At 43.7% G+C, this 22,499-nt stretch overlaps 1 protein-coding gene across 1 annotated transcript in view; it reads right to left on the bottom strand.

Moving 5' to 3' along the window:
- The window catches only part of CCBE1 (collagen and calcium binding EGF domains 1), an 88,362-nt gene that overhangs the window by 10,724 nt on the left and 55,139 nt on the right, over positions 1-22,499 (bottom strand). Inside the window, exons 3-6 of the mRNA XM_031609868.2 lie at positions 12,453-12,505; positions 7,361-7,495; positions 6,502-6,639; positions 2,233-2,339 (exon numbers count right to left, since the gene is read on the bottom strand). Coding sequence (XP_031465728.2) covers positions 2,233-2,339; positions 6,502-6,639; positions 7,361-7,495; positions 12,453-12,505 — 433 coding nt within the window. The remainder of the gene's footprint in view (positions 1-2,232; positions 2,340-6,501; positions 6,640-7,360; positions 7,496-12,452; positions 12,506-22,499) is intronic.

Raw genomic sequence — 22,499 nt, 5'->3', positions numbered from 1 at the left:
TCTTCTTGGTAAGAATGTTGTGGAATTCTATCAGTGATTTCTAATTAAGATTTTTAAATATATCTGTTTCATAGGATCTATCCATGTCCCAACTCCAAGAACTCAACTGCTTACTTGATTTCTCAAAAAACTGACTGTGTGTCAGCATGTCAGCATGTCCCCTGCTTTTCCAGCTTTCTGCTTTTCCTCTTTCCTACAAGGCCTGAGATCAGTCTAGATCTGCCCACAGCCCTCTAGTAAATCAGGAAAACAGTGCAGCCCACTTGGTAACCATCTAATTTGAATTTCTATACTTGATCCATGAACTACTCTCATGTAGGATCTGGAATCAGTGCTGGATCTGGAATCAGTGCTGCAATCCTCAGAGAAGGTGTTGGTGACATCAACCACTTCCTTTAACCCAATAGTTTGTGCATGTTCCAGAGGCAGCAGTGACATGAGTTCAATTCCCTCTTTTCCTAAGAAGATCCAAAACCAAACCTCCGACCTCCAGAAGCACATTCCAATTCCCAGTTGTAGCATTTGCTGGACTGGATCCTTCTGAGACTCTTCTGCTATACATAATTTGATGTGAAGTTTGTAAATTCAAAATCTTTAACCACAAGAATAAAGACCAAAGAGTTATTCCCATAAATTGTCTGTCTGGCAGCCAGTTATGAGTTTTTATGTACTAAACAGAACAGCTTTAACCGCAGATACTGAGAGATGGCCATAGGGAGCTGTTAGTGAAACACAGAAGTTTTGTGTCTCCTTGGGCAGAGGAGCAGTGTGAAGCCAGATCTCCTCTCTGCATGGGTAAAAGCTCTGTATGGGGCAGGGTAAGACATGCTGAGGGCATCTAGGGATCATCTCTTCCTGCTCTGCAGGTGGTACAGCTCAGTGGTCTTTCTCTGAGGATGCCAAATTGATCAAGTCCCACAAGGAAAATACTTGGGTAAAATTTAGCCTGTGTACTACGACAGGAATTAGCATTAAGGCACAGCTACAACTGCAACAAGTGCACACAGCAACAGAGTGTGCCAGGCTCTCAGGACACAGGCTCCAAACGCTGGAAGTTAGACACATGAAACTTTCCATTAATCCAGGCGATTCGTTTCCACGCATTCTTGCAGCAAACGAGTTGGCCAACAGCGTGGTCCCAGCTGCTCAGCCTCCCACTGATGGTCACAGCACTCCGCAGTGTGGCTCTGCTGTGTCCACTAGCAGGAGCTGTCTGAAAACCAGAATGTCTTCCACGTGCAAAATTCTGTCACTTTTCACGTCTGTCTTCATACAGGTTCATAAGGAAAGCAAGTTTTTTGGTTTGGTTGTTTGTTTTTTTTTTTTCCTTTGAGATTTTTGAAATAAAGAATATGTCACACTTCAGTATATCTAATTTTAGTGAGGTAGATTCCTTTCTTCCTAATGCAAATTACACTGAATGAATAACATTAAATTCAGCAGGTGAATATACCAATTCACGTTTTGATGCAGTGAAATTAATTGAGCAGCTTGGCTGAAATGATGACAACCTGCCAACATGGACTGCTTACACTGTCCCTGCAAAGCATTTCAGAGAACTTGAATATTTGGAGGAAGTGTCACCAGAAAAGGTACCTGCACCTGTGTACTTGGTTCTCCAAACCCTGAGTATCTGCATTCTTTAAATCCTACCAAAATGCAGAAGGAGGTCACATACAGGAGCAGATAAAGTTAAAGGTCAGAGGAAGTTTTTGTGTGCAATGTAATCAACTAAAAACTCATGGCTGAGGCTTTTTTTTTTTTTTTTAACAATCAAAGCTGATGTGTGTGCTAGTGATGTTTTATGTCTAGCCACACACCTCCTATTTGGCAAGCATCCTGTATCAACAACTTAGTGCAAAATCATATTCTCCCATGTTCCCTCATCAGCAGAATGTCTTGCACTTACATATACTTGGGGTGGATCAAGTCCAAAATCCTGTGCATTCAGAATGAATGAAGAACTGAGGACAGTGCATCTTGCCAATAAACCTGGGCTCACGTTGCAACGGGTTTTGCCAGATCTGCTACCATGAGCTTGGTTAGTAATCTGCTTACAAGCGGTGCAGAAGCATAAGGAAGGAATGCTCTTCCTACAGAGTTTTAAAACACCTTGCCATCATCTTCAAGGGCAAAAGTGCGACATGGCAGTGACAGTTCAAAACACTTAAATTTATATTCAGTTGTCATAAAATATGTAGGTCTGGTAACACGACTGATCAACGTTCATACCTTTTGCTTCAGTTGTAAAACCGTCTGCTTGATTTGATGAAATTCCTTACAAGAGGCACAGCATGTCCCTGGTTTCGCCACGTTTTCAGATTTCTCAGAAAGTCCAGCTGAAAGAAAATTTGTATTGTTTCCAATACAAATATAAAGATGCAAGGAAAAGAAGTTCATAAAATAATTGCAAAAGCAACTGGAGCCTGAAAGGTTGTTGCATTCCCCCAGACTGTGAAAAGAAGAGGCAATCTCACCATTATTAATGCCTTGACTGTGAGTTGCTATGTAAGGCTGAAAAAGTTTTCAGGGACAGCTCTGAGCTCATTTTTAAAGCAGCTGTTTTTAGTTAACAGTCACCGAAGTATTTGTTTTTTTAATACCTGAAGAAGTTTACACCCCTTCTTTTATCTTTGCATTTAGGGCAGACCGTTCCTACAGTCTGTCTGGATTTACAGTGCCCCGAAGGAGCAAATTTTCATATGCTATAAATTACAGTAAAACTCCTCACAATGTGGTCATTTCACTCACTTTGCACATACTGCTCTTTATCATCACTGCTTTTTCGCCACGTGATGGGAGATTGGACTTGGGAGCAACGATAAGGATTTAAATCCACTCGAGAGAATGGGTCACACTAGTTGATATGACATAAGAATGAGATCTTTTCAGGAATCCTTGAAATGATTCGAATTATAAAGGATGTTGCAAATGTTTTTTTGTATGTGTCCTTTTCCTGGTCCCATACTCAATGAATCACTTCTGCATCATAAACAAACAAGCGCTGTTTTGACAGATGTCCACTGAAAGAGAAACGTGGTGTCCAAAACACATACTTGCAAACTTCAGATAAGCCTTTTTTCTTACACACACAGTTGCTGAGAAGCATAAAGTACACAGAGGCTCTGCATGTGATCTGTGGCCTTGTACAACATCTCCAGTAAGGGTTATTGGACACCTTGGAACACTGATCCCTCAGAGCATGCTTTGTAATGGAAAAGCTGCAGGTTCTCCTGGATAAAGCCAGTAAGTCTTCAAAAAGTATCAACTACAATGTACTTAACCATTGTGCTACATTCCTCACATCAGCTTTAACACCCTTCATCTTTTCCTAACTGTGTACTGATTTTGAAAAAGTCTGCATTGTCTTTAATACAAGCAGAATTTTCTAATACTAAATATGTCACATACTAGTTGACTTTAAATGTTTACAGTGTCCAGTAAGGGACACTGCACCCATCAGATGGTCATCTACAGACCATCAATGCCCAAACTTTGAAAAAACTTGTTTTCAGTAGTTTTAGTCCATTGGGTGTAATATTTTATCACGTAAACCCTTCACTTATCTCAGATAGCAAGTGGGACTGCAAGGGCAGGATGCTGGAATGACCACCAGCAGCACGGCCTTGGTGTAAATCCTGAATCAGTCAGAAAATGAGGAAGCAAAGGCTGGGGGTTTTCCAGTCACTACCTGCCTGCACCAACATTGCAGTCCTATGGCACTGTGGTAATCCACAGCACTCCTCCCTATTTCATTTAGCATTTGTCTAAAAGTAAGCTTCCTGCTTTTGGAGCTTCCCAGCCCCCTGTTGACAGCGCATGGCCGAACAGCTTTCTGTGCTGTGCTTGGATGGCTCAGAGTTTATGGTTGAAAAGTACACCAGGGCCTTTCCCACTGACCTCCACATAAAATAGTTTCACCAAATTACAGCTGTTATGTTTCCATGACCATTTGTTTGGCCACAGCATCTCCTAGAAGGACTCCATCACTGATCATTTTGACTCTCACCAAAGCCTTTTTGCCCATCTCTAATAGAGCTCTCAGCATGTAGGGTTTTTTTTCATCTTTTTTTCTCCCCCTTCCTTAACAAGTAGCTGTTAAGCTGTTATCAGGACACTTCTTCATATTTCATAAGGCAAATTTTCTCCTGACTGTAAGTCTGTCCTGTGGTTCTCTCATGGGTTTAACCTTGTCAATTTTTTTCAGCTCCCTTTAAAAACATGAGAGTGTTTTGATATGTTCATCATCGGACTTTGGTAAGATTTACAAAAGCCCATATTGGGAGACATTTTTAAAGCGTCCTTTTAAAAAATTCCCCCTAAAAACTGGGTTTGATACCAGTCTTAACCAAATTTTTTTTAGTAGGTATCTTACCACATGAGTTCCCTCATACAACACACACGCTGTGTTAAGAAATGTTGCTGACAGCAACATGTGGTCATAGAGAGAAACTGCCAGAACCTCTGCTGTTTGAGACCTCCGGCAATCCCACTAGAGTCAGTAGAATTATGAGCAGATTAAGAAGCAGTGAATTTGGCCTCTTCTTTCATCATAAAATGCAGTTTACCTTCCAGAAAGATGTGGTACATGGGGCTGATGACTGTAGATAAATAGGGCTGTAACAGCCCGTGGAGGTGAACAGTGCGGGAGTCAGCTAATGTTTGGAAAATATCACACCAGAGAGACTTCTGCAAACCCAGTTGGACTGATTTATCTCAGGAAGAAGTCCAACAGCGTCACAAAAGCAAGTGTGAGCTGTGTCCCCAGAGAGAGATGGAATCCCCTAACTCATACCAGACATGAGTGTTGATTTGCCCAAAGAAAGAGTCATCCATCAAACACCCCCATCCAATCCTGTATCAGGACCAAAATATGAATACAGCCAGACTAAAGCATGGACAAAGCCAGGAGCCACCTAGGATGGGCCAGAGGGGCAGGCAGCAATCAGCTGCAGCCTCCCACGCGCGGTGCAGACACTGAGGTCACCCACCAGGGTCAGTTTGGCCAGCATTGAGCAAGACACTTACATAACCTGTTTTCATTGCACAAGGAAACTAAAGTTACTGCAGAGAAGGCTTCAAGTAGCCCCATTCAGGGAGGGTTTCTGAAGCATGAAGTCCAGCTCATGGGTGACACAGAGCCTTCCGTCTAAGCAAGGTACTGGTGAACCCTGCAGTGCTATCAATAAGAGAGCAGCTCAGGAAGAAACGTGTTGTCTTTGCCCCTGCTCAAAGCGCTGATGCTGGATGAGAAGGAGATGCTGGCAGAGCAGAGCTCTGCAGGAGCTGTGCTGCGGGCGGTCTTTGCATGGAGGCTGCTTGGTGGATCATCTGTGTTGCATTATCTGGGCTCAGCCTGCTGAGATGGTTTCATGTGCCTGCTCCAGAGTGGGTGGCTGTATTGTCTCTGTCAAACACAGCGTTACTGTGGATGCAGGAAAAATGCTCCCTATTCTCGTGTCCCACTAACAAATCCAGAGCGTTCAGTCGAGCTCACTTGTTGTAGCTCAGAGCCAAAAACAGTGCTCACGCTGCAGCCTCCGTGCATGGCAGGATGAGCACAAGTGATAGTTCCCCAGCAAGCACATAGAAAACTTAAACCTGGAGAGAGGGACCCTACATGTTTCTTGCATTACATCTTAAAACAGAGTGCAATTGTTTTTATAGCAATGTCAAATTGCTGTTTTCAAATATTAGAATGATTTCCGCAGCCCTGAATATTTCCAATGGTCAGTTATCCTGAATGCTTCAGACACTGCCCTGTCAGGAAATATGAATTAGTAAGAGGACAATTTAGCTAAAAATGCTATTTGCAAGGGGATTATTTGTGCTATATGTATTTCCTTAATGGCCCCCACGCACACTTACAAAGGAAAAAAACCCAAACATTTGAAAATGACAAGGAACAACTAATGTTAAAGGAGAGGCTCCAGCCACTCCGTTTGATTTTCAGGGGAAAATCAGAATTATAAATGGCTTTGGCCATCCAGTGGGATTTAGAGCACCCACTGATATATGTGCTCAGGCATTAACAGATGAACCTATGGTAAGATGCCATTCATCAAAAGAGTGAAGTTTCCTTTTTCATTTTCTCCTCCCCCCCCCCTTTTTTTTTTCTTTTCCAGAGCACAGATTGTTGTCTTCCTCCCTGCTTTTTAAATTGCCATATCAGTATTTAATCTTCAGTACTCTAAATACTGTAATTTAATAACTGGGATGAGGTCAACAATTTCAAAGTCATTTACACTCAGTACACATTCATGCTCTGAAAACAGCAGTGAAAAGGAAGAACAAGCCCTCACTCTCACCCCTTTTCCATCACAAATTACTTTCAATGGAAAAAACCCCATCTCTTGAGCTCTGGGCTGTCCGTAGCCTCTTTGGGCAAATAGTGCCAATGCTCCATCATGCACACGCACAGCAGTGCTTCCTGATGACCAGATGGAGCCTAATATGAAGCAGACCCTTTGACCTCAGACCTTTAACCCCAACAGCATGTACCTTTATCTCCCTTGGTGCATGTCCTGCCATCCTCTCCCCGGGTGTAGCCTTCGTGGCACTCACACCTGTAGCTGCCCACAGTGTTGACACAGATCTGTGAGCACAGTGTCCCATTGCTGGCAGCACACTCGTCAATGTCTGGAGAGGAGTGAGAGTAGAAAGCATCCTGAAGCCGGAGGGTAAATAATAATCTTTCTTTTAAAGTACCAGGAGATCTGGGGTTTAAATAAATGAGTGGCTGCAGCACTGCCGCTGCTTCAGGCTGCAGCTCTGTGCAGACTGACAATCATTAACACACCTGTCATTTTATCAGTGAGCACTGTGTGAGTCTTTTTTTGCACCAGGCAGCTCTCTAAAAGCTTCATCCTGACAACCTTGGCTCCCTGGCACGGCAAACTAAGCAGGACACAACTCCTTGTGTCATCCACATGAGCACAGCTGCCTGAGAACCACTGGAAAATGAATTGTTCTGAACCACATCCTTCCCATTTGAATGGAACCCCGAGGATTTGTTGTCCTAATCAGGCATGTTATAGTGCTTTGAGGGTTACACCTAGAACCATGCCTCTCTTCTCAAATACTGCTCATAGCCTGCAGGAGGAATTAAGAAAGGGAAAATTGCATCACCTTGATGCTTCAAAGCGCTTAAGTGTATATGGCTTTTTTTAGGTACTGCCCACCCATAATTCCAGGAGCATTTAGATATCTTAGTCATGGGGACCAACGCTTGGCAGAGTTAAAAGCCACCTTTAACGTGCAACCGTAAAGAAAATAAAGAAGTTCTGAAATCTACACTGACCCCTAAAGAACCTGAAGAAGGAAAATACATCTCAAACCAGAGAGAAGCACTTCTACCCACCGAGGCAATACGGCTTCTCCCTGTTCCTGTGTCTCTCCCGATCGTAGCGGTACCCAGGATAGCAAGTGCACAGCACCCGTCCGAAGTTATCTGTGCACTGCTGTTCACAAGGAGCTTCAGCACACACATCGTAGTCTAGGGAGAGAAATGCATGGTTAGGAGACAGTATTCCAGATGTGGCCTCACCAGGGCAGATGAGAGGGGGAGGATCACTTCCCCCAACTGCTGGCCATGCTCTTTTTAATGCACCTCGTGGCAACTGGGATATTTATTAAAATTGGCTTTTAAGCAAGGGATACTTATCCAGTTTGCAGAATTGAGGAAGAATTTTCAGGAATTTTATGTTACCTAGAAGTTTTTTGCTTTTTTCTTCCACAGTCTTTAAGTGCTGATATAAGCATTTTGTATGCAAAGTACTGAGGAACACAATAAGGCAAACGGCCAAATCCAGGCAGACAATATATCACAAAGAAAAGTTAATTAAAATCATGCAGAAACTGTTCAAACCCAGCTATAAACCTCCTAGCAAAGAGCACACTGCTGCAAAACTATCATCACCCCTAATAACAGCCATGTGAAATCAGGATACATTCAGTCCCTAGCCATGTTTGTCAGTGAGATCCCCCAGAAATCTGCCTGAAATCCCACTTCAAAACTCCAGGAGCAGGAAGGAGCAGGAGGAGCATCCAGCCTCCATAACACCTCAGGTCACCCTGCTGAAGGCCAGGTTTTATGCCACAGCCATGCTCTGGGGTTATTTCAGAGGAACGTCGCCCTGCAGGCAGTGATTCACAGTGCTTGTGGCTGATAACCCTGCAGCAACAGGGCACTGTGTGGCCAAGCAGAAGCATCCGACCTCTGCTCCAGGCATAACACACAACACCCAAACCTACATGTTTTGACTGAGTTCCCAGCAATGCACTGTGTTTCCATATACACAGTATAAAATGATTAAAACCCCAACTCATTACTGACTCACGCTAATGACTAGCAGACATCTCTGCTAGTATGATGATTTTTCCAAACAATTAAAATGAATTAATAGATGGAAAAGCAAGTGAAACCGCATTTGCTGTATGGAGTATTCAGAACACATGTGAAGAACTGTGGGCAGAACTGACTGTGTGCGTGGTTACAAAAGTGCTCCAAATGGGTCTTAATGGGCCACGATGTGCCAGCACCAATATGGCACACCAGAGCTCCTTCAACTGAAAAATACTGTCCCAGTGCCAAGCATTTCCTCTCTGGTACTTGTTGCCTTGTGAATAGCAGGCATCCTTTCTTTCCATTGCACTTCATTATGGGTTGGCTTTAATGCCAGCCGTGTCCACAGTGCTGTGGTTGGGGTGGAATAGTGCAGATGCCTGAGTTTGGAAGGAAAATATGGCCACTGCCTTCAAACTTGGACAACCTTCTGGATAGTTTGGGCTTTTTCAGTGACACTGGGGATGCAAAGTTTGGAAATAATAAATAGTCACAAATATAAAGGGCTAGAGGCAATTTTTCTGAGCATGGCTGCAATTTTGTTTGTCCACATGGACGTGGTTGATTTCAGTGACTGGCCTCTGTGCAGCAGCAAAGTTTGAGTGCTAGGTGCTGCATGGAGCTCCTGGCACTGCTGCAGGTTGCAGGCAGGGAATGGGGCTGGATGGTGCTGTAGCACATGAGAGCACACCCTTGCTTAGCTGAGCATGCCTGTGCCTTAGCCAGGTGCCCTCACAGATGCTGTATTTAGCCTATTCCAAAATTTGGCCTGTTCAGTCTATTCAGAGCTGAGGAAGAATGATCTCTGTCCTCACTGTGCTTCCATGAATAGACATACACTAACAAAATTAGAAAAAAATGAAATGAAATGAAATGAAATGAAATGAAATGAAATGAAATGAAATGAAATGAAATGAAATAAAGCAACAGACTGAAACGGGCCACCTTCCACCCAAATAGGATTAGCTACGTGCAAGCCTTTCCTCAGACGTTCAAGTAACCCACACTTAGGAAGCCTTCAGGGATGGTATACCCCACATACCAGAGATGAAGTATCCTTTCAGAGGGTAAGATTTTTATTAATGCCTGTTCAAAATTCCCCTTAATGCCATTAAAGCCCAGTATTTTTGTCTTCCTCTCCTTTGCCATGAAGAAGAGTTTGCTTTCTCCTTTGCAGCCTTTTCACATAAATACTGCTATCACATCTCTCTTCAGACCTCTTTCCTCTAGACTAAACTGGTCCCAGGTGGAATGACTCCCTTAGGAACAGTCCTCACCCTGAGGGCAAAACTGGACAAAAGGTGCTGTGGCTGTGCACACCAGCTGTGTGTGCTCTAAAGTACTGAGAATACAGGATTCCTCACATATCTGCCCCTTGTTCACCAGCACAGTCTCAGAAGGTTTGAGAATGAATCAAAGCCACACAGCAAGGATGAGGCTGTTTCAGATTTCAGGAAAATATGAAGCACTGAAGGAAATAATGTCTCTATACATGCCTCAGTGAATTCAGGAATGACAGTGCAACACAGAAGGTTGCACCAAGGAAGTTTCTTAAGTAGCATTAGTGAGGAAAAAGCAGATTTCATGAATATTTGTCTGCCATGGTGTGCTTTGCAGTGAATTAGCCTGAAGACAAGAAAATCAACTAACAAACCACTGGTAGGAAGTCTGCTCTCCAAGAAGCTGTTTCAGGCTACAGCTCTACTTCAATGTCAGCAACACTGTGAGGCAGGACCTGCTTGGAGCTGTCAGTTTCTGAGTCAAAGAAGAGGAAAACTATTCTGGTAAAAGGGCAAAGAGCTCATTTTGGCCTGATTTGCTGGCCAAGTAGAGTGCAAATCAGACACGCAAAGGAAACTCCTCTGTTTCCCAATGGTCATGGCTTCCTGCTCTTGCAACTGAAACCTATAGAGAGACAATGAGTCCAAAGCCAACAAAATGCAGGACACAGAAGCATGAACTCGTCTTCACTAAGCTGCACTGGTATCTACTGTTCTTCAAAGATGGAAGAGGAAAAACAGGACATAAAAGAAAGATGGACATGGGCAACCCTTTGGAGAAAGATTGTGTTCAAACAGCAGCTGCCTAAAAGGAAGGCTGGTGATCAAGGGAAAGGTCTAGCCCTCTTCTGACCCTCCTCTCTGCAGCCACTGCTAAACCACAAAGAAGGTGAGGCTGGAACTATTTCTCTGAGCTTTAACTTTCCAGCACTGGATTAAAAGGTGCAGATGTGCTCTAATAAGCTCACATCTGCAATGTATTTATGTGCCTGTCTCAAGATATGCATTTCATGCAGCTCCTCCTCCAAGACTATGCCAAAACAATGTGCAAAGAGCCAAGTGATGTATTGTAACAGAGTAAATGAAAGAACTGCTTCACTGAATCATGTTTCTCATCCCTACATCAAAAGCTTAGATTGTCTTGGATGCTACAGCAGCTGCTGTGGGCTGTGGAGTTCAAGGCAAAATATCCATTGAACTGAAAAGGGTGTGAAGAGACAAAGGGATAGCAGCCACAGCCAGTGGGGAAATTCAATGAATGGCAAAAACTTAGGTTACTAAGATGCAGTTAATAGGCTGGATTAAGTAAAGTCAGTGGGCACACAAAAACGCTGCTTTCATAATCACCTGAAACCTCAAGAGATGAGAATTAGAACCCTCCTATAATTTATTGCCATGGCTCTCACTATATTTTCGCTCCCATTACTTCTTCTGCTGTATCCATTATATTTAGTAAAAATAACAGCATATAGAAGTGTTACAATTGATAGGAAAGCAGGAGGCCAGGCTGCAGAGCCCTGGCTTTCTCCCACCCTGAAAGGATTCAAGGCTTCTTCCTCCTACGCACAGGCAGGGTTGAACAAACCCAGCACAACCGTCTCCTCCACGTGTCTTGCACTGAAGCCATCATCTCACACTGCACACCCTGAGACAAAACTCTGCAAAACCACAGAACAAGGATGCCCTTGTGAGCACCAATGATGCCCAAACCCATTCCTCCTCATGGAAGCAGGAAACGTACAATTCCTATTTTTAGATTATGGCTTTTAATATCTTATTTTTTGTAAGCAGTCCATGAGTGTTTCCAGCCAACAGCAAGGATATAAAGGAAACAAACAAACGAACAAAAAACAGCAGTACTGGAGTTTGGTTTATGATCCCTGTTGGCTGGAGACTGAAATCCAAAATACAGCTGGTATCAACAGCTGATATTAACAATGATAATTTGTCACTTTTCTTTTTGAAACATCACCATCTCAAAATGAGACAACGCCATCCACTTGACCTGTTTTTTTGGAGGAAATGAGTTTTAATGTATTGTTGTCTCTGGCCATTTGCTTCTGCATGGCCACTCCTCCTCTCTTATAACTTCTGAGCCAATTTCACCCAAGATGGGCAAAGCGTGAGGAGTGATGGCTCTTTAGGCTGGGCCAACCAAGCAGAGGCCTCTGCCATGGTTAAGGCAGGCAGACCTCAGCCTTTTTCTTACAAGAGATGTGCAATCAACCACTTCTGAGCACTGGATCCCAGCACTCTCTTTCAAAGCCTCTGGCCAGCCTGTCAGGAGAGAGAGATTTCCTTTTCACTGTGAATTTAACCACCTCAGGTTAATTCTCAGTCCCTGTGCCCACAGCCAGAAGAGGTGGTGAAAAAGAGGCGTGGTATGGTGATGCTTTCCCCTCGCTGCCTCCAGGAAACAGGTCACAAAAGCAGGACTAACCCACCTGGTCACTCCATGCATTTCCAAATCAAATCTCCTCTGCTAGACCACAGGGGGAGCATGAGCTCCCGGATGCACACACTGCTCCTACATGCACAGCCAAGAGCAGCATGTGGCTCTGTGTTTGCACCAGGTCCTGTTACAAGATCTGTGTGACCACACGTACTCAGGGAGGATTAAGGCTTGGCATGCTGAACAAAACTTTTGGAAGACGCTGATTTTTTTTATTTTCATGACAATTTCTTGGAAACGGTTCCCATGCACACGGTACAGCCCAGGCTGTGAGCTGTATCGGGACACTCTCCCAGACAGCAGTGCAGAGAACAAAGAACACGGGGAAAGACAAATGCACAGGGACAGGAAAGGTAAGAACAGCAAAACCACATACCTTCAGGGATGCACTGTCCAAGAACAAACTTATAACCCTTACAGCATTTTTTCCTGAAAAATAATAAAGCAAAATAATGAATAAATAAACGTATTCTCTAAAGGTTGGTGCCTCTTTTAAAAACAGATAGGTTATGGTTATAGATGCAATGAACCAAAGCAGAAGAGGGTCCTGAACTTTTTTCAGTATTAAGGAACACAAGGTGGAAAGCCACCACTCAATCCACAGTATCCTCGTTGCTCTGCTTGGAGGACTGGAGAGGATCACAGACATCTGAAAATCCTGCTTTTCTGTGTTGAAAGGACACAGCACACTTCAGTGCTGTCCTCACACACAAGCCAGGTTGTAATTTTCTTGATACGCTGAAGGGTGTTTTCAAACATCTGTCATTACAATGTAAACTTGCAGAAAGGGGTAAGGCTCAGCTCGGAGTTCAAACAAGATAAATGTTATCAGTCATTTCTCATCTTCTAATAAAAGTGGAAGGTGATAAGTGAAATATACTGAATATTTCATTTGCAGTGAAAAAGTGCATCTTATACGGGCAGGGGGTCAAAACTATAGTGAAGGTTCAATAGGATCGGATCCTTTTAGTGTGCCTATGGTGTGAACAAAGTCTAAATGATGAGAAATTAAATGAATTTTTTTACACCAAACTGCGATGTCCTGTGTTTAGCTACATCAGCCTGTTTTCTTTCTAGGCAGCACACTAGACCAGGATGTTGGTGCCTCTTATCACCCCAAGAGCTGCTGGCTGCAGAGGCTCAGTGACCTTCAAAGGGCACCAAGTGGTGATGGCTGGGACTTGCCAGAGAAGCAAGCTACCATTCAGTGTGCTATTCAATACAGTCAACGTGAGGTTCTGGAGGAAAAAGCCCAAGTATTTTACAAATTCACAATTTTTTATGCTTGCGGATCTGCTGAAATATCCGAAAACATCCATTTGTTCTTATCCTTTCACTCAACAACTGATGTCAAAGAGTGCTAAAGCCACGGCAGTCAATGACACAACACTCCCCACGACAATCTGCAGCCATCACAAATCATCATTATGTTGAATATAAATCAACTGTCAGTTGCAACTGACCACTTAAAACAAACAACGCGTTATTCCAAACTATGTAAAAACAAACTTTGGCTCCATATTTTATCCGCTTCCAAAGATTAGCTGGAATATAAATTATGCTTAATGAAGGTTGAACATCTGAAGAGGAAGCCTCGCTTTGTTATGCAAACAGTGGTCCCTCATTAGACTTTTCTCCAAACACTGCTGTGAAGCTTTATCTACAAGACAAACAAATGCAGGAGGAATGGGTTCAAAGGTGCACTGGGGAGGCTGTTCATACACCACGAGCCACGCCAATGGCTTTCCAAGTGCACATTCGTCTCCTGTCTGCAGAAAGAGGGGAGGCTGATAAAGAGAGGGCTGGGAGATGGGAGAGGAGGGCCGTGAGATTCCGGGCTGTGGGTTGTGTCAGCCAAAACAAAAGAAATGGGAGCAGCAGTTGTCTCCATTTCTTCCCTTCTCCCTGGGAATTCCCACTACTTTCCAGGCTTAGGCCCCTGAAAAGCCCTGCTGTGTCTTGGGGAGAACATGCAGAGCTCAGCACACGGCCTGCTTCTGGGGAGGGCTCGTGGCTGGGCACCTTGCTGGAACTGCCTCTCTCCTCTCGAATCACCCAGCTTTTGGTTTTCCTGTTGCTAAATTGATTAACCAATAAGGAGATCTGGAAATATTTTCTCCAAAAACCTGATTCTTTTTTCCACATAATGAAAGCTTTAAATCAAACCAAAAGAAGTGGTACAGAGGATGGATGCCCTGTTCTCAGGCTTACGCTCCAGAAAACAATTCCCTACAACATTCAGTTCCCAGCTCAGGATTATGGATCTCTTTGAGCACAGCCTGTGCTCAGCAGCAAGCTTCGGCCATCAGCATGATTTTGCCAAGGAAACTGCTACTTTAGGGTTAACGCACAGGAAATACAATACACCAATACCCATTTCCCTGAACATGACATCGCAACCTTGGGATTCCTGCATACTTTCCACATTCCTGAGGAGAAATCTGTCAAAATGATAGACATGTGAGCTGATCATTAGCAAAGGCATTTTAATAGCAATACTCATTTTCAGACATCCAGCTGCAGGTTGACATGTCTAATCAAAGTTGCACAGCAGCGATCTCATTACACAGACTGAGAGGGAAGAGAGGGTCCCCACTGATAATTTTAGCTACTAAATAACTTTCAGGTCAGCAGTTGCTATGCTGCCGTGCTCGCGAGCATGCAGCACACACCAACACATACACAGCTGGGCAAGAAGATCAGTCTCTGAAATATGGAACCACGGGGAAATTAAGTTGTTTCATTAACATTAAGGCTTGATTCTGAAAGGAGGGACTCTTGGGACTTTTTGTTACAGCTTTTAAAGGGGAGCTTCAGCAGTTGGAAGGAGGAGAGTGGCTCTACAGGTTTTGATTTAGGGTCAAGTGTTTTAAACCAATAAATCTGAGAGGATATAACTCTGTTCCACTTGTTTCCCCTATACCCAACACACCAATGCACACTGGCACAGCCCCCAGCTCCATGCAGCTGCTTGATAGCATCACCCCAGAGAGGCAGGACGAAAGGCAAGATGCAAGGAATGTGGCTTGATTAAGCCACTGCTTTATTAAGTTAGCTTATCTGGGTGCTATCAGCAGTAACTCATGCAGTGCAGACCAGCTCTTGGTCCGTGCTGAGACACTGGTGGTGGTGCCACGGAGACTGGGGAATGCTGAGCCAGGAAAACACAGCTGTGGGAGACAGAGGGAAAGGTTCGGGTGCTGTCACAGCTGGAATATATTACAAGTGCAAATAATGCACAGGATAGCAATTGAAGGAATTGAGAATCAATCTGTCTCTGTTGGCAGTAGAGTGGCAGTGACTACAGAGCTTGATTTCAGCAGAAGAGGTTGCAAAAAAAAAAAAAAAAGGGTGGGAGAAATATGGAGAGAAAGGTAGGGATGGGAAAACTCAAAGTGTCATACAATTTTATTTCTTTATTTATTATTTCAAATGAAAATAACACGTCAAGGAAGTTCTTGCTAAATATGTCAAAAGTAGAAACGGAAGGGCCCACTCCAGGAAATATTTGTCTCATAGGAATGAAGGAGACACAGAAATCCCCACGGCGAGTCAGAAAGTGAGTTCCCAGAGTAAAATATTATCTTTGTTATATCCTGACCACAAATGCAATCAAGCAGCCAGTGCAAAAGACTCTCTCATCTTTGTATCTTATATGGTGGAACCGTGTCAAAAAAGCAAACTAAAAGCAAGAAAGCCTGCAGCATGCCAACAGGGGGCTTGAGATTTCATTATAAGAGTGAAACCAGAAAGTGTTCAACACCCAACTGCCAGAACTCTGAGAACATCATCTGTTGTCAGATGACAGCTCCATTTGGCAAGGGTGGCTCCAAGGACAAGCCAGCATTTTCATGGAACGCCAACACTCCTCTTGACAAATGTATTTAATGAAAAAACACATTTCTTATTGGGAAAAGGTAGACTTTTTTTTTTTTTTTAACAAGGCTTTTTTGGACAATGCTATAACACAAAGCCCTAGCAGGACCAGGGCTGTATGCTGAAGATGTGAATTTGTAAAGGCCATGGCACGACTGCGTTAAATTGCAGCATGTGGACTTTGCTGGAGCAGCTCCTTGTTGGGCCTGCTTGGCGTTTCTCCTTGATCATCCTGACTTGCAGAAATACAGAATGCAGCAAAAATGCAAATAGAAAATACAACAATTAACTTCCCAAAGATAATTAGCTATGTAAGGAAGTCAACAAGGTTGACACCTACCCTTCTCCCACCCCTTTCTTCCCCCTGTATGCTATACAGAATTTAAATGCGAGCCAAATCTGTCTGCCAAAACACGTATGGACAAAACCCATCTGCAGCGTGGGTGCATTAAGGCAGAAGCTCAGTAGCTGCATGTAGTTTTGCCATAATTCACACAGAGAGTAGATTTATGGCAAGATGGTGTAAAACTGAAGCAACGTGCTTTAATTTTGTTTGCCTTTCCGTGGGATACATACCAAAATCTTGAGTAAGAGAGGGTGGCCTTCCTGCAGACGCTCACTCAGCATACACTTTGCCACGATTTCCAGACTTAGCCCTTTTTCATAGTTTTGTAAAGAGATGATTTATGTTCACCCTGGGTGCAAGGCAAGGTCTAACGCCAGCTTTACCCCCTCCAGTGAACAGCACAGGGCACACCATGAGGTGCAGTGTTGTCTGTGAGCACAGAAGGCATATATGTGCTGCTCTATTTCTCTTAATGAAGTGAATAGAGCAGTATCCACCCGGCAGCCACAGAGACCCACCTTCACCACCAAAGCTGAAGCTCTGACCTCTGGGAGCAAATCACTGCAGGCACGTATGTGGTTTTTCTGAAGGTCAGATTTTGAGTAACTGCATGAATCTCAGTCATGTTTGTCACCAGCTCCCACAGTCCAATACCCTTAATCATATATTACTGTTCTGCTCTTCTTAAAAAGAAAAAAATCAACCCCACAATCCTACTGTCTGCTTTTTGCTCAGCTCTGGTTATAAAAAACAGCTACAAGAACTGGAGTTCCATTCTACTTGTTGTTAATGGACAGTCTTTGATAAGATTCATAATTCCTGGGCTCCTCTGTTGTGAACATGAGCCAGGGATCAGATCCTCTTCTGGCAAACACCTCTGCTGAATGACTGTGGGGGCCTGTGTCAGGTCCTGCCCGGGGCTGCTCTGGTTGATGCTCTCAGACATGACCTCTGGCTGCTCTTTATTGTAATGTATTGTTTATGGACTCCTCTTGCAGCTGCTCCAAGTGCTGATATATGTCATCTTTTTTATGGTCAAGGGGGGTTTATATGGAGCAGAAATGGCGGTTCCTTTTTCTCAGAAGGGACCTTCCATATAGATGGGATGATCTGTGGCCTCTGCAGAGCACACTGTTTGTGAATGCGTGAAGCACATTTCTCTCTGAAGCAGTGAAAAACGACTTGAAGGGGTGCAAGAAATGCTCCACCCTGCATGGGTACCAGTGAGCTGCACACAACTGGGGAATGCACACAAAGCAAAACAAGAAAGTCTGGGGAGAAAGGTGGCCAGCAGTTCCCAGAGGTCATCCCATTTGGATTACTTCAGGACTTTTTGGTGCAGAGTAAAGTTTTGGTTGATTTGGTTTGTAGAATCACAGAACATCCTGAGTTGGAGGGGTCCCACAAGGATGACTGAGCCCAACTCCTGGCTCCAAACCCAATGTCTGCAAGCAGAGTCCCAGTGCTCTGTGAACTCCAGCAGCTCAGTGCCATGCCTGCTGCACTGGGCAGCTGTTCCATGCCCACCGCTCTCTGGGGCACAGCCTTTTCATAACCCCCCATTCTCCAGCACAGCTCCATGCCATTCCCTTGGGCCCTGTTTCTGCCACCAGTGACCTCAAAAGGCAATTACCCCTGTGGACACTGGAAAAGACGTTTCTTGTACATTTTACATAGATGGGAACATCATCCTCAATATCACATGCCGATTCTCTCAGCACTGAGCTGTACTCTCCTCCCTTTTCTCTTGGATTTTTTTTTTCTTTTCTTAATGCAAAGGAATGCTCATGTGGTTTATTGCTAGACAGCATGTCAAAAATAACAGAATGATTAAATAAAAGACTTTTGACGGAACTCATCTGCTTAGACTCAGCTTTATACACATGCTGTCAGCTTTGTCTTACACTCTTCTAACAAATTTATTTTATATTTTGGCGTTGACCCAAGAAAATGATTTTGTTTAGTTTCAGGGATGAAACTGGAATGTATTTTGCAGAATCAAATTAATGTTTGACAGGTGTGAAATTTGAGGGGAAGAAAAAAATGAATTTAGTGCAAAGATGGAACAGTTTGCATGTGCTGCATAGTCTGATGAACTGAAAGAGTAAATAATGCAGTAGTCTAATGAGCTGGAAGAGTACAACACATCCTCACAAATACATTTCATTTTCTGCTCAGCTTACTGTAGGGAACCTGCTTCAGCAGGGGTTGGACCAGACGATCAGTCTGATGGACCAGATGAAGTGCTTTCCAACTTCTACGATTCTGTGTTCTATGGTTTTCATTTCTTAAAACAAGCGTTCTTCAACGTCTCAGTTAAAGTGATCTAAAATTAAGCCTGTGTTTTAGAATAACTCACTGCTCTGAGATTTAAAGCCAAAAAAGTGAGCAAATGGCATTTTTTTGGCCACCTCTGACTTTGAATTGGAAGATTGTTTGCCAAATTTCCTTTTTGCCCCACAAACAGCAACCCTTGCATAAGGCTCATGCTCAGCGATGGATGGACACAAAGGTGAGTACAGGATGGTTGGACTAGATAATCTTAGTGGTCTTTTCCAACCTTAAAACTTCTATGGTTCTATGATCATAGGATATCTATCTTACTCCTTGGATTCCTAAACTCCCACAGCTTTCATGTTGTGGCTCCAATTCCTGACCAAATAGCCCTGAGAGAGAGATGCAGAGCAATAATTTCCTTCGGAAGGGAGGCAAAGGCAGCAGGAGCTGCGCTGGCTGGCAGCAGGGCTCGTGCTCAGTCGCTGGAGTCAAACAGCAATAAATTGCTGGCAAGCTCTCAGATTGAATGCAGTCCAATCCAGTCCTGTTTATATGGTATCTATCATCAACACGGTCATGAAAATGCTGCATAAGCAATGTCTAATAAATGTGTTTTGATAAACAGTGGAAGGCAAGCGCATTCTATGCAAGCATGCATAGAAAAGCTCATCATAGAAACTAATGCAAGGAGGTAGGTTTCTGAAACTAGTTCTCCGAACAGGACTCGGGCAAGCTAGTAACTTGGTCTGTGTTCACTCAGGGGAGCTGCTGTGTAAGGATCTGATCCGATTCTGCAGAAATCACTTTGCCATGAACACACACCAGGTGGGAGACAGGCTCATAGACCAAGACTGAGGATTATGCTGAGGCACGCGCTCAGCCCTGAGGGTGGGCTACAATTGCACTTTTATGAAGAACAGTTGTGGATAATCACTTGTGGCACAAACTTACCCAATTCTGTCTGACATTTGTCACTGCAGACAGCTGCAAGCCTCTTTCTGGTTTGAGTGGGTTCGGGATTTGAGTGAAGTCTGCTTCTCCCATAGATATGTCAGTCACCTATCCCTACAGGCATGCACAGATATAACCCCAGGTCTTCATGTGAAATTCTAAAAATACCTATCTCAGAAACAATTTTCAAGTATAAAAGGAAAGTTTGTAGTGGTTTTTGAAATTCAGCTCTGGGAAGAAAGCAAGTAAATAATCCCAGCTCGTGATTTTAATAGATTAGGTCTGCACGCAGCCAGACACAAAGACATCAACTTTTAGGAAAGTCAAATACCACGGAAAATAATTTAAGAAAGATGCAGTTGTTCTCTACACTGGTTATCCATGTTGAGATGAGATCAATACAGTGTGAGTGTCGTGATGACCACGAGTTATGGAAGCTCTGCCTCATGCTGAAAGGACAGGGAAGGCTTAGCTTGGATGTCAAGGGAAGTTCTTTACAGAGAGAGTGGTGAGGTGCTGGAACAGGCTGCCCAGAGAGGCTGTGGATGCTCCATCTCTGGAGGTGTTCAAGGCCAGGTTGGATGGGGCCCTTGGCAGCCTGGTCTAGCATTAAATGGGGAGCTTGGTGGCCCTGCTTGTGGCAGGTGGGGGTGATTCTTGGTGTCCCTTCCCATCCAAGCCATCCAATCATCCCATAATCCTAGGACAGCTTTCACCATGCAGATACAGATGGTGGTGCCATCTTACCACAGATTAATGGGGAAAACAGAGGCACGAAGGGTCTCTACAGCAAGATCGCTTGTTTTTGTGATCTCCAGCATGAACAGGGCAATTTCAACAAGACTGCACTGCACAGGCCTTTCCCTGTCGAGCACTGTTTGCTTCTTCATAGTGTGGAGGAGAACCAAACCCAACATTCCATTGAGTGCTCTGGTCTTTCCCACTCACTGATGAAAGCAAAATCAAACAGGACACTGCTGTGCATAGTCCAAAATTTCACAGGTAAATTTTCTCCAGTTTGACTTCTGAGGTGTGCTCAAACCTGTCTCTGTTTTTCTCTGCCCACCTCAGTGCCTGAGAGTTAAGGAGCAAGATACTTTCACTTCTCTGCTTTTATCAAAGCCAAAAAGCTGACGAATCAAATGGCTGCAATCCAAAAGTCTGTTTCCCCTTGACAATCAACACTTTTTTAAAAGGAAATCACAGCAATTAGCTTCAACCTTGCTATTTCAATACAAGAAAAAGGTTGCAAGTCATTTCCTGGACACTCTCTATACCAACTAACAACAAGGGTTATTAAATGTCTCCTGTTTTCAACGCACATGCTTTGTAAGACTGAAAAAGAATAGCCATCTAATTTTATACTCCATGAATCACATAAGGGTGCTTAACAACCACTTATGGAAAAGGGTTTTTATCCTTTCAATACTGGCTTAGAATCACGAAGGGCACGACCCTGCTTCAGCTGCAGCCAAGGGGACTTTTCAAGTCAAGGCCTCAGCCATCTTATTGGAAATCCAAGGGAAAAAAAAGCATAATATTAGAAGAACAGATTCACAGCATAAAAAGCAGCAAGGAATCCTTGGAAAGCACCTGATTCGAGGAGGGTGAGATGCTCAGAGGTCCTCCCAGATGGATGTCGTCAAGTGTGGATACTGTCTCACCCCCCGAAAGCATCTTCCAGCACATAACCACTAATTGTGCATCTTTCCCTTTTTGACTGCCTAAAACACCTCTGCTGCACTTACAGCTCTGGTCACGTCCTTTTGTTGTGCACGTCTGACAAAGATCTGGCTTTACCTTCCCTGTAGCACTCCAGTTAGCCCCAGTGCTCCCTCCTCTCCAGCTGGGCTCCTCTCCAGCATGATGTGCTCCAGGCCCTGGGCATTCCAGCTCTACTTTTCTGGTAAGTGCTCAAAACTGTAGGTAGCCAAATCAAACATCACCACAAGCAGGTATTTGTTAAAACAGATTAAAGACATGGGAAACCAGACAAATCTGAACAAAAAAAAAAAAAAAAAAAAAAGGAGGAGGAAAGAAATGATTTGCTAAATCGCAACAGAATTGTAGCTCTAGTCCCCTTGCACTGTCTTATCTTCCTCTTCCTTTTCACAATAAAATTTTAAAGGGAGAAAAAATGAAGAGTAGTAAAACTTGAATGAAAAACAAACAACGCTGTTTGTCACGAGCATATTTTCAGACAAAAGAGTGGGCCAACTCTGATTGGGCCAACAAGACCAAGTCAAAATCGTACTGCTTTCAACATCAGCAGCAGCAATGGAATTAACTTCTTAGTGTAAGCCCTTGGAAACCTCTGTAAGACACTAAAAAAGATACTATTTCAAGAGCATTTCATGGATCCAGATGTTTCTCTCCTTTTCTCTTCTCCTTTATTGTTCCCACAGAAGACCTTGTAAAAGCTGAAACTGCTTATTAAGTACACAGACTTAATGAATTGGACAAGGAAAGAAATACTTCTTAATATAACATGATCACAAGTCAGATCTGTCTTTGTTGTCTATAGACATCATAGCAAAATGCTCTCTATACACAGAGCAGCCTCAGTTAGGACAGGATCTGCCTCCATCAACCGCTTCCAGTGCGCAGAAAAGATTTGTTTTTAAAACAACACAGTATGAAACTGCTGAATTATGCAGTAACTGCACCACGACCACAGCACCAAGGATTATTTTTAGAGGCACACATCTGCAGGTTATTTTTTGCAAGGCAGGGTGGATGGAGAAAATCCTGAAGCAATTCGCTCAGCAGACAAGCATCGCTGGAGTGAGCTGTTATTTATATGGTGTCATGACAGCACTTGGTATCCACTGCTGCTACTGCTGCTGGGATGCAGCACAGTGTCCACAGTGCTCTTGTCTCCTCCAGGGCTTGGAAAGTTCTTGAAGCAGTGTTTTGGTGTGGCATTTTGTTTAGCTCCTCTGTTAAAAAAGGCAGGCGCTGGAATGCAATCCA

The sequence above is a fragment of the Phasianus colchicus genome, chromosome Z, assembly GCF_987193195.1.
Source record: "Phasianus colchicus chromosome Z, bPhaCol1.hap1.1, whole genome shotgun sequence".
Classification (NCBI taxonomy): Eukaryota; Metazoa; Chordata; class Aves; order Galliformes; family Phasianidae; genus Phasianus; species Phasianus colchicus.
This window is presented reverse-complemented; position numbering and strand designations above follow the sequence as displayed.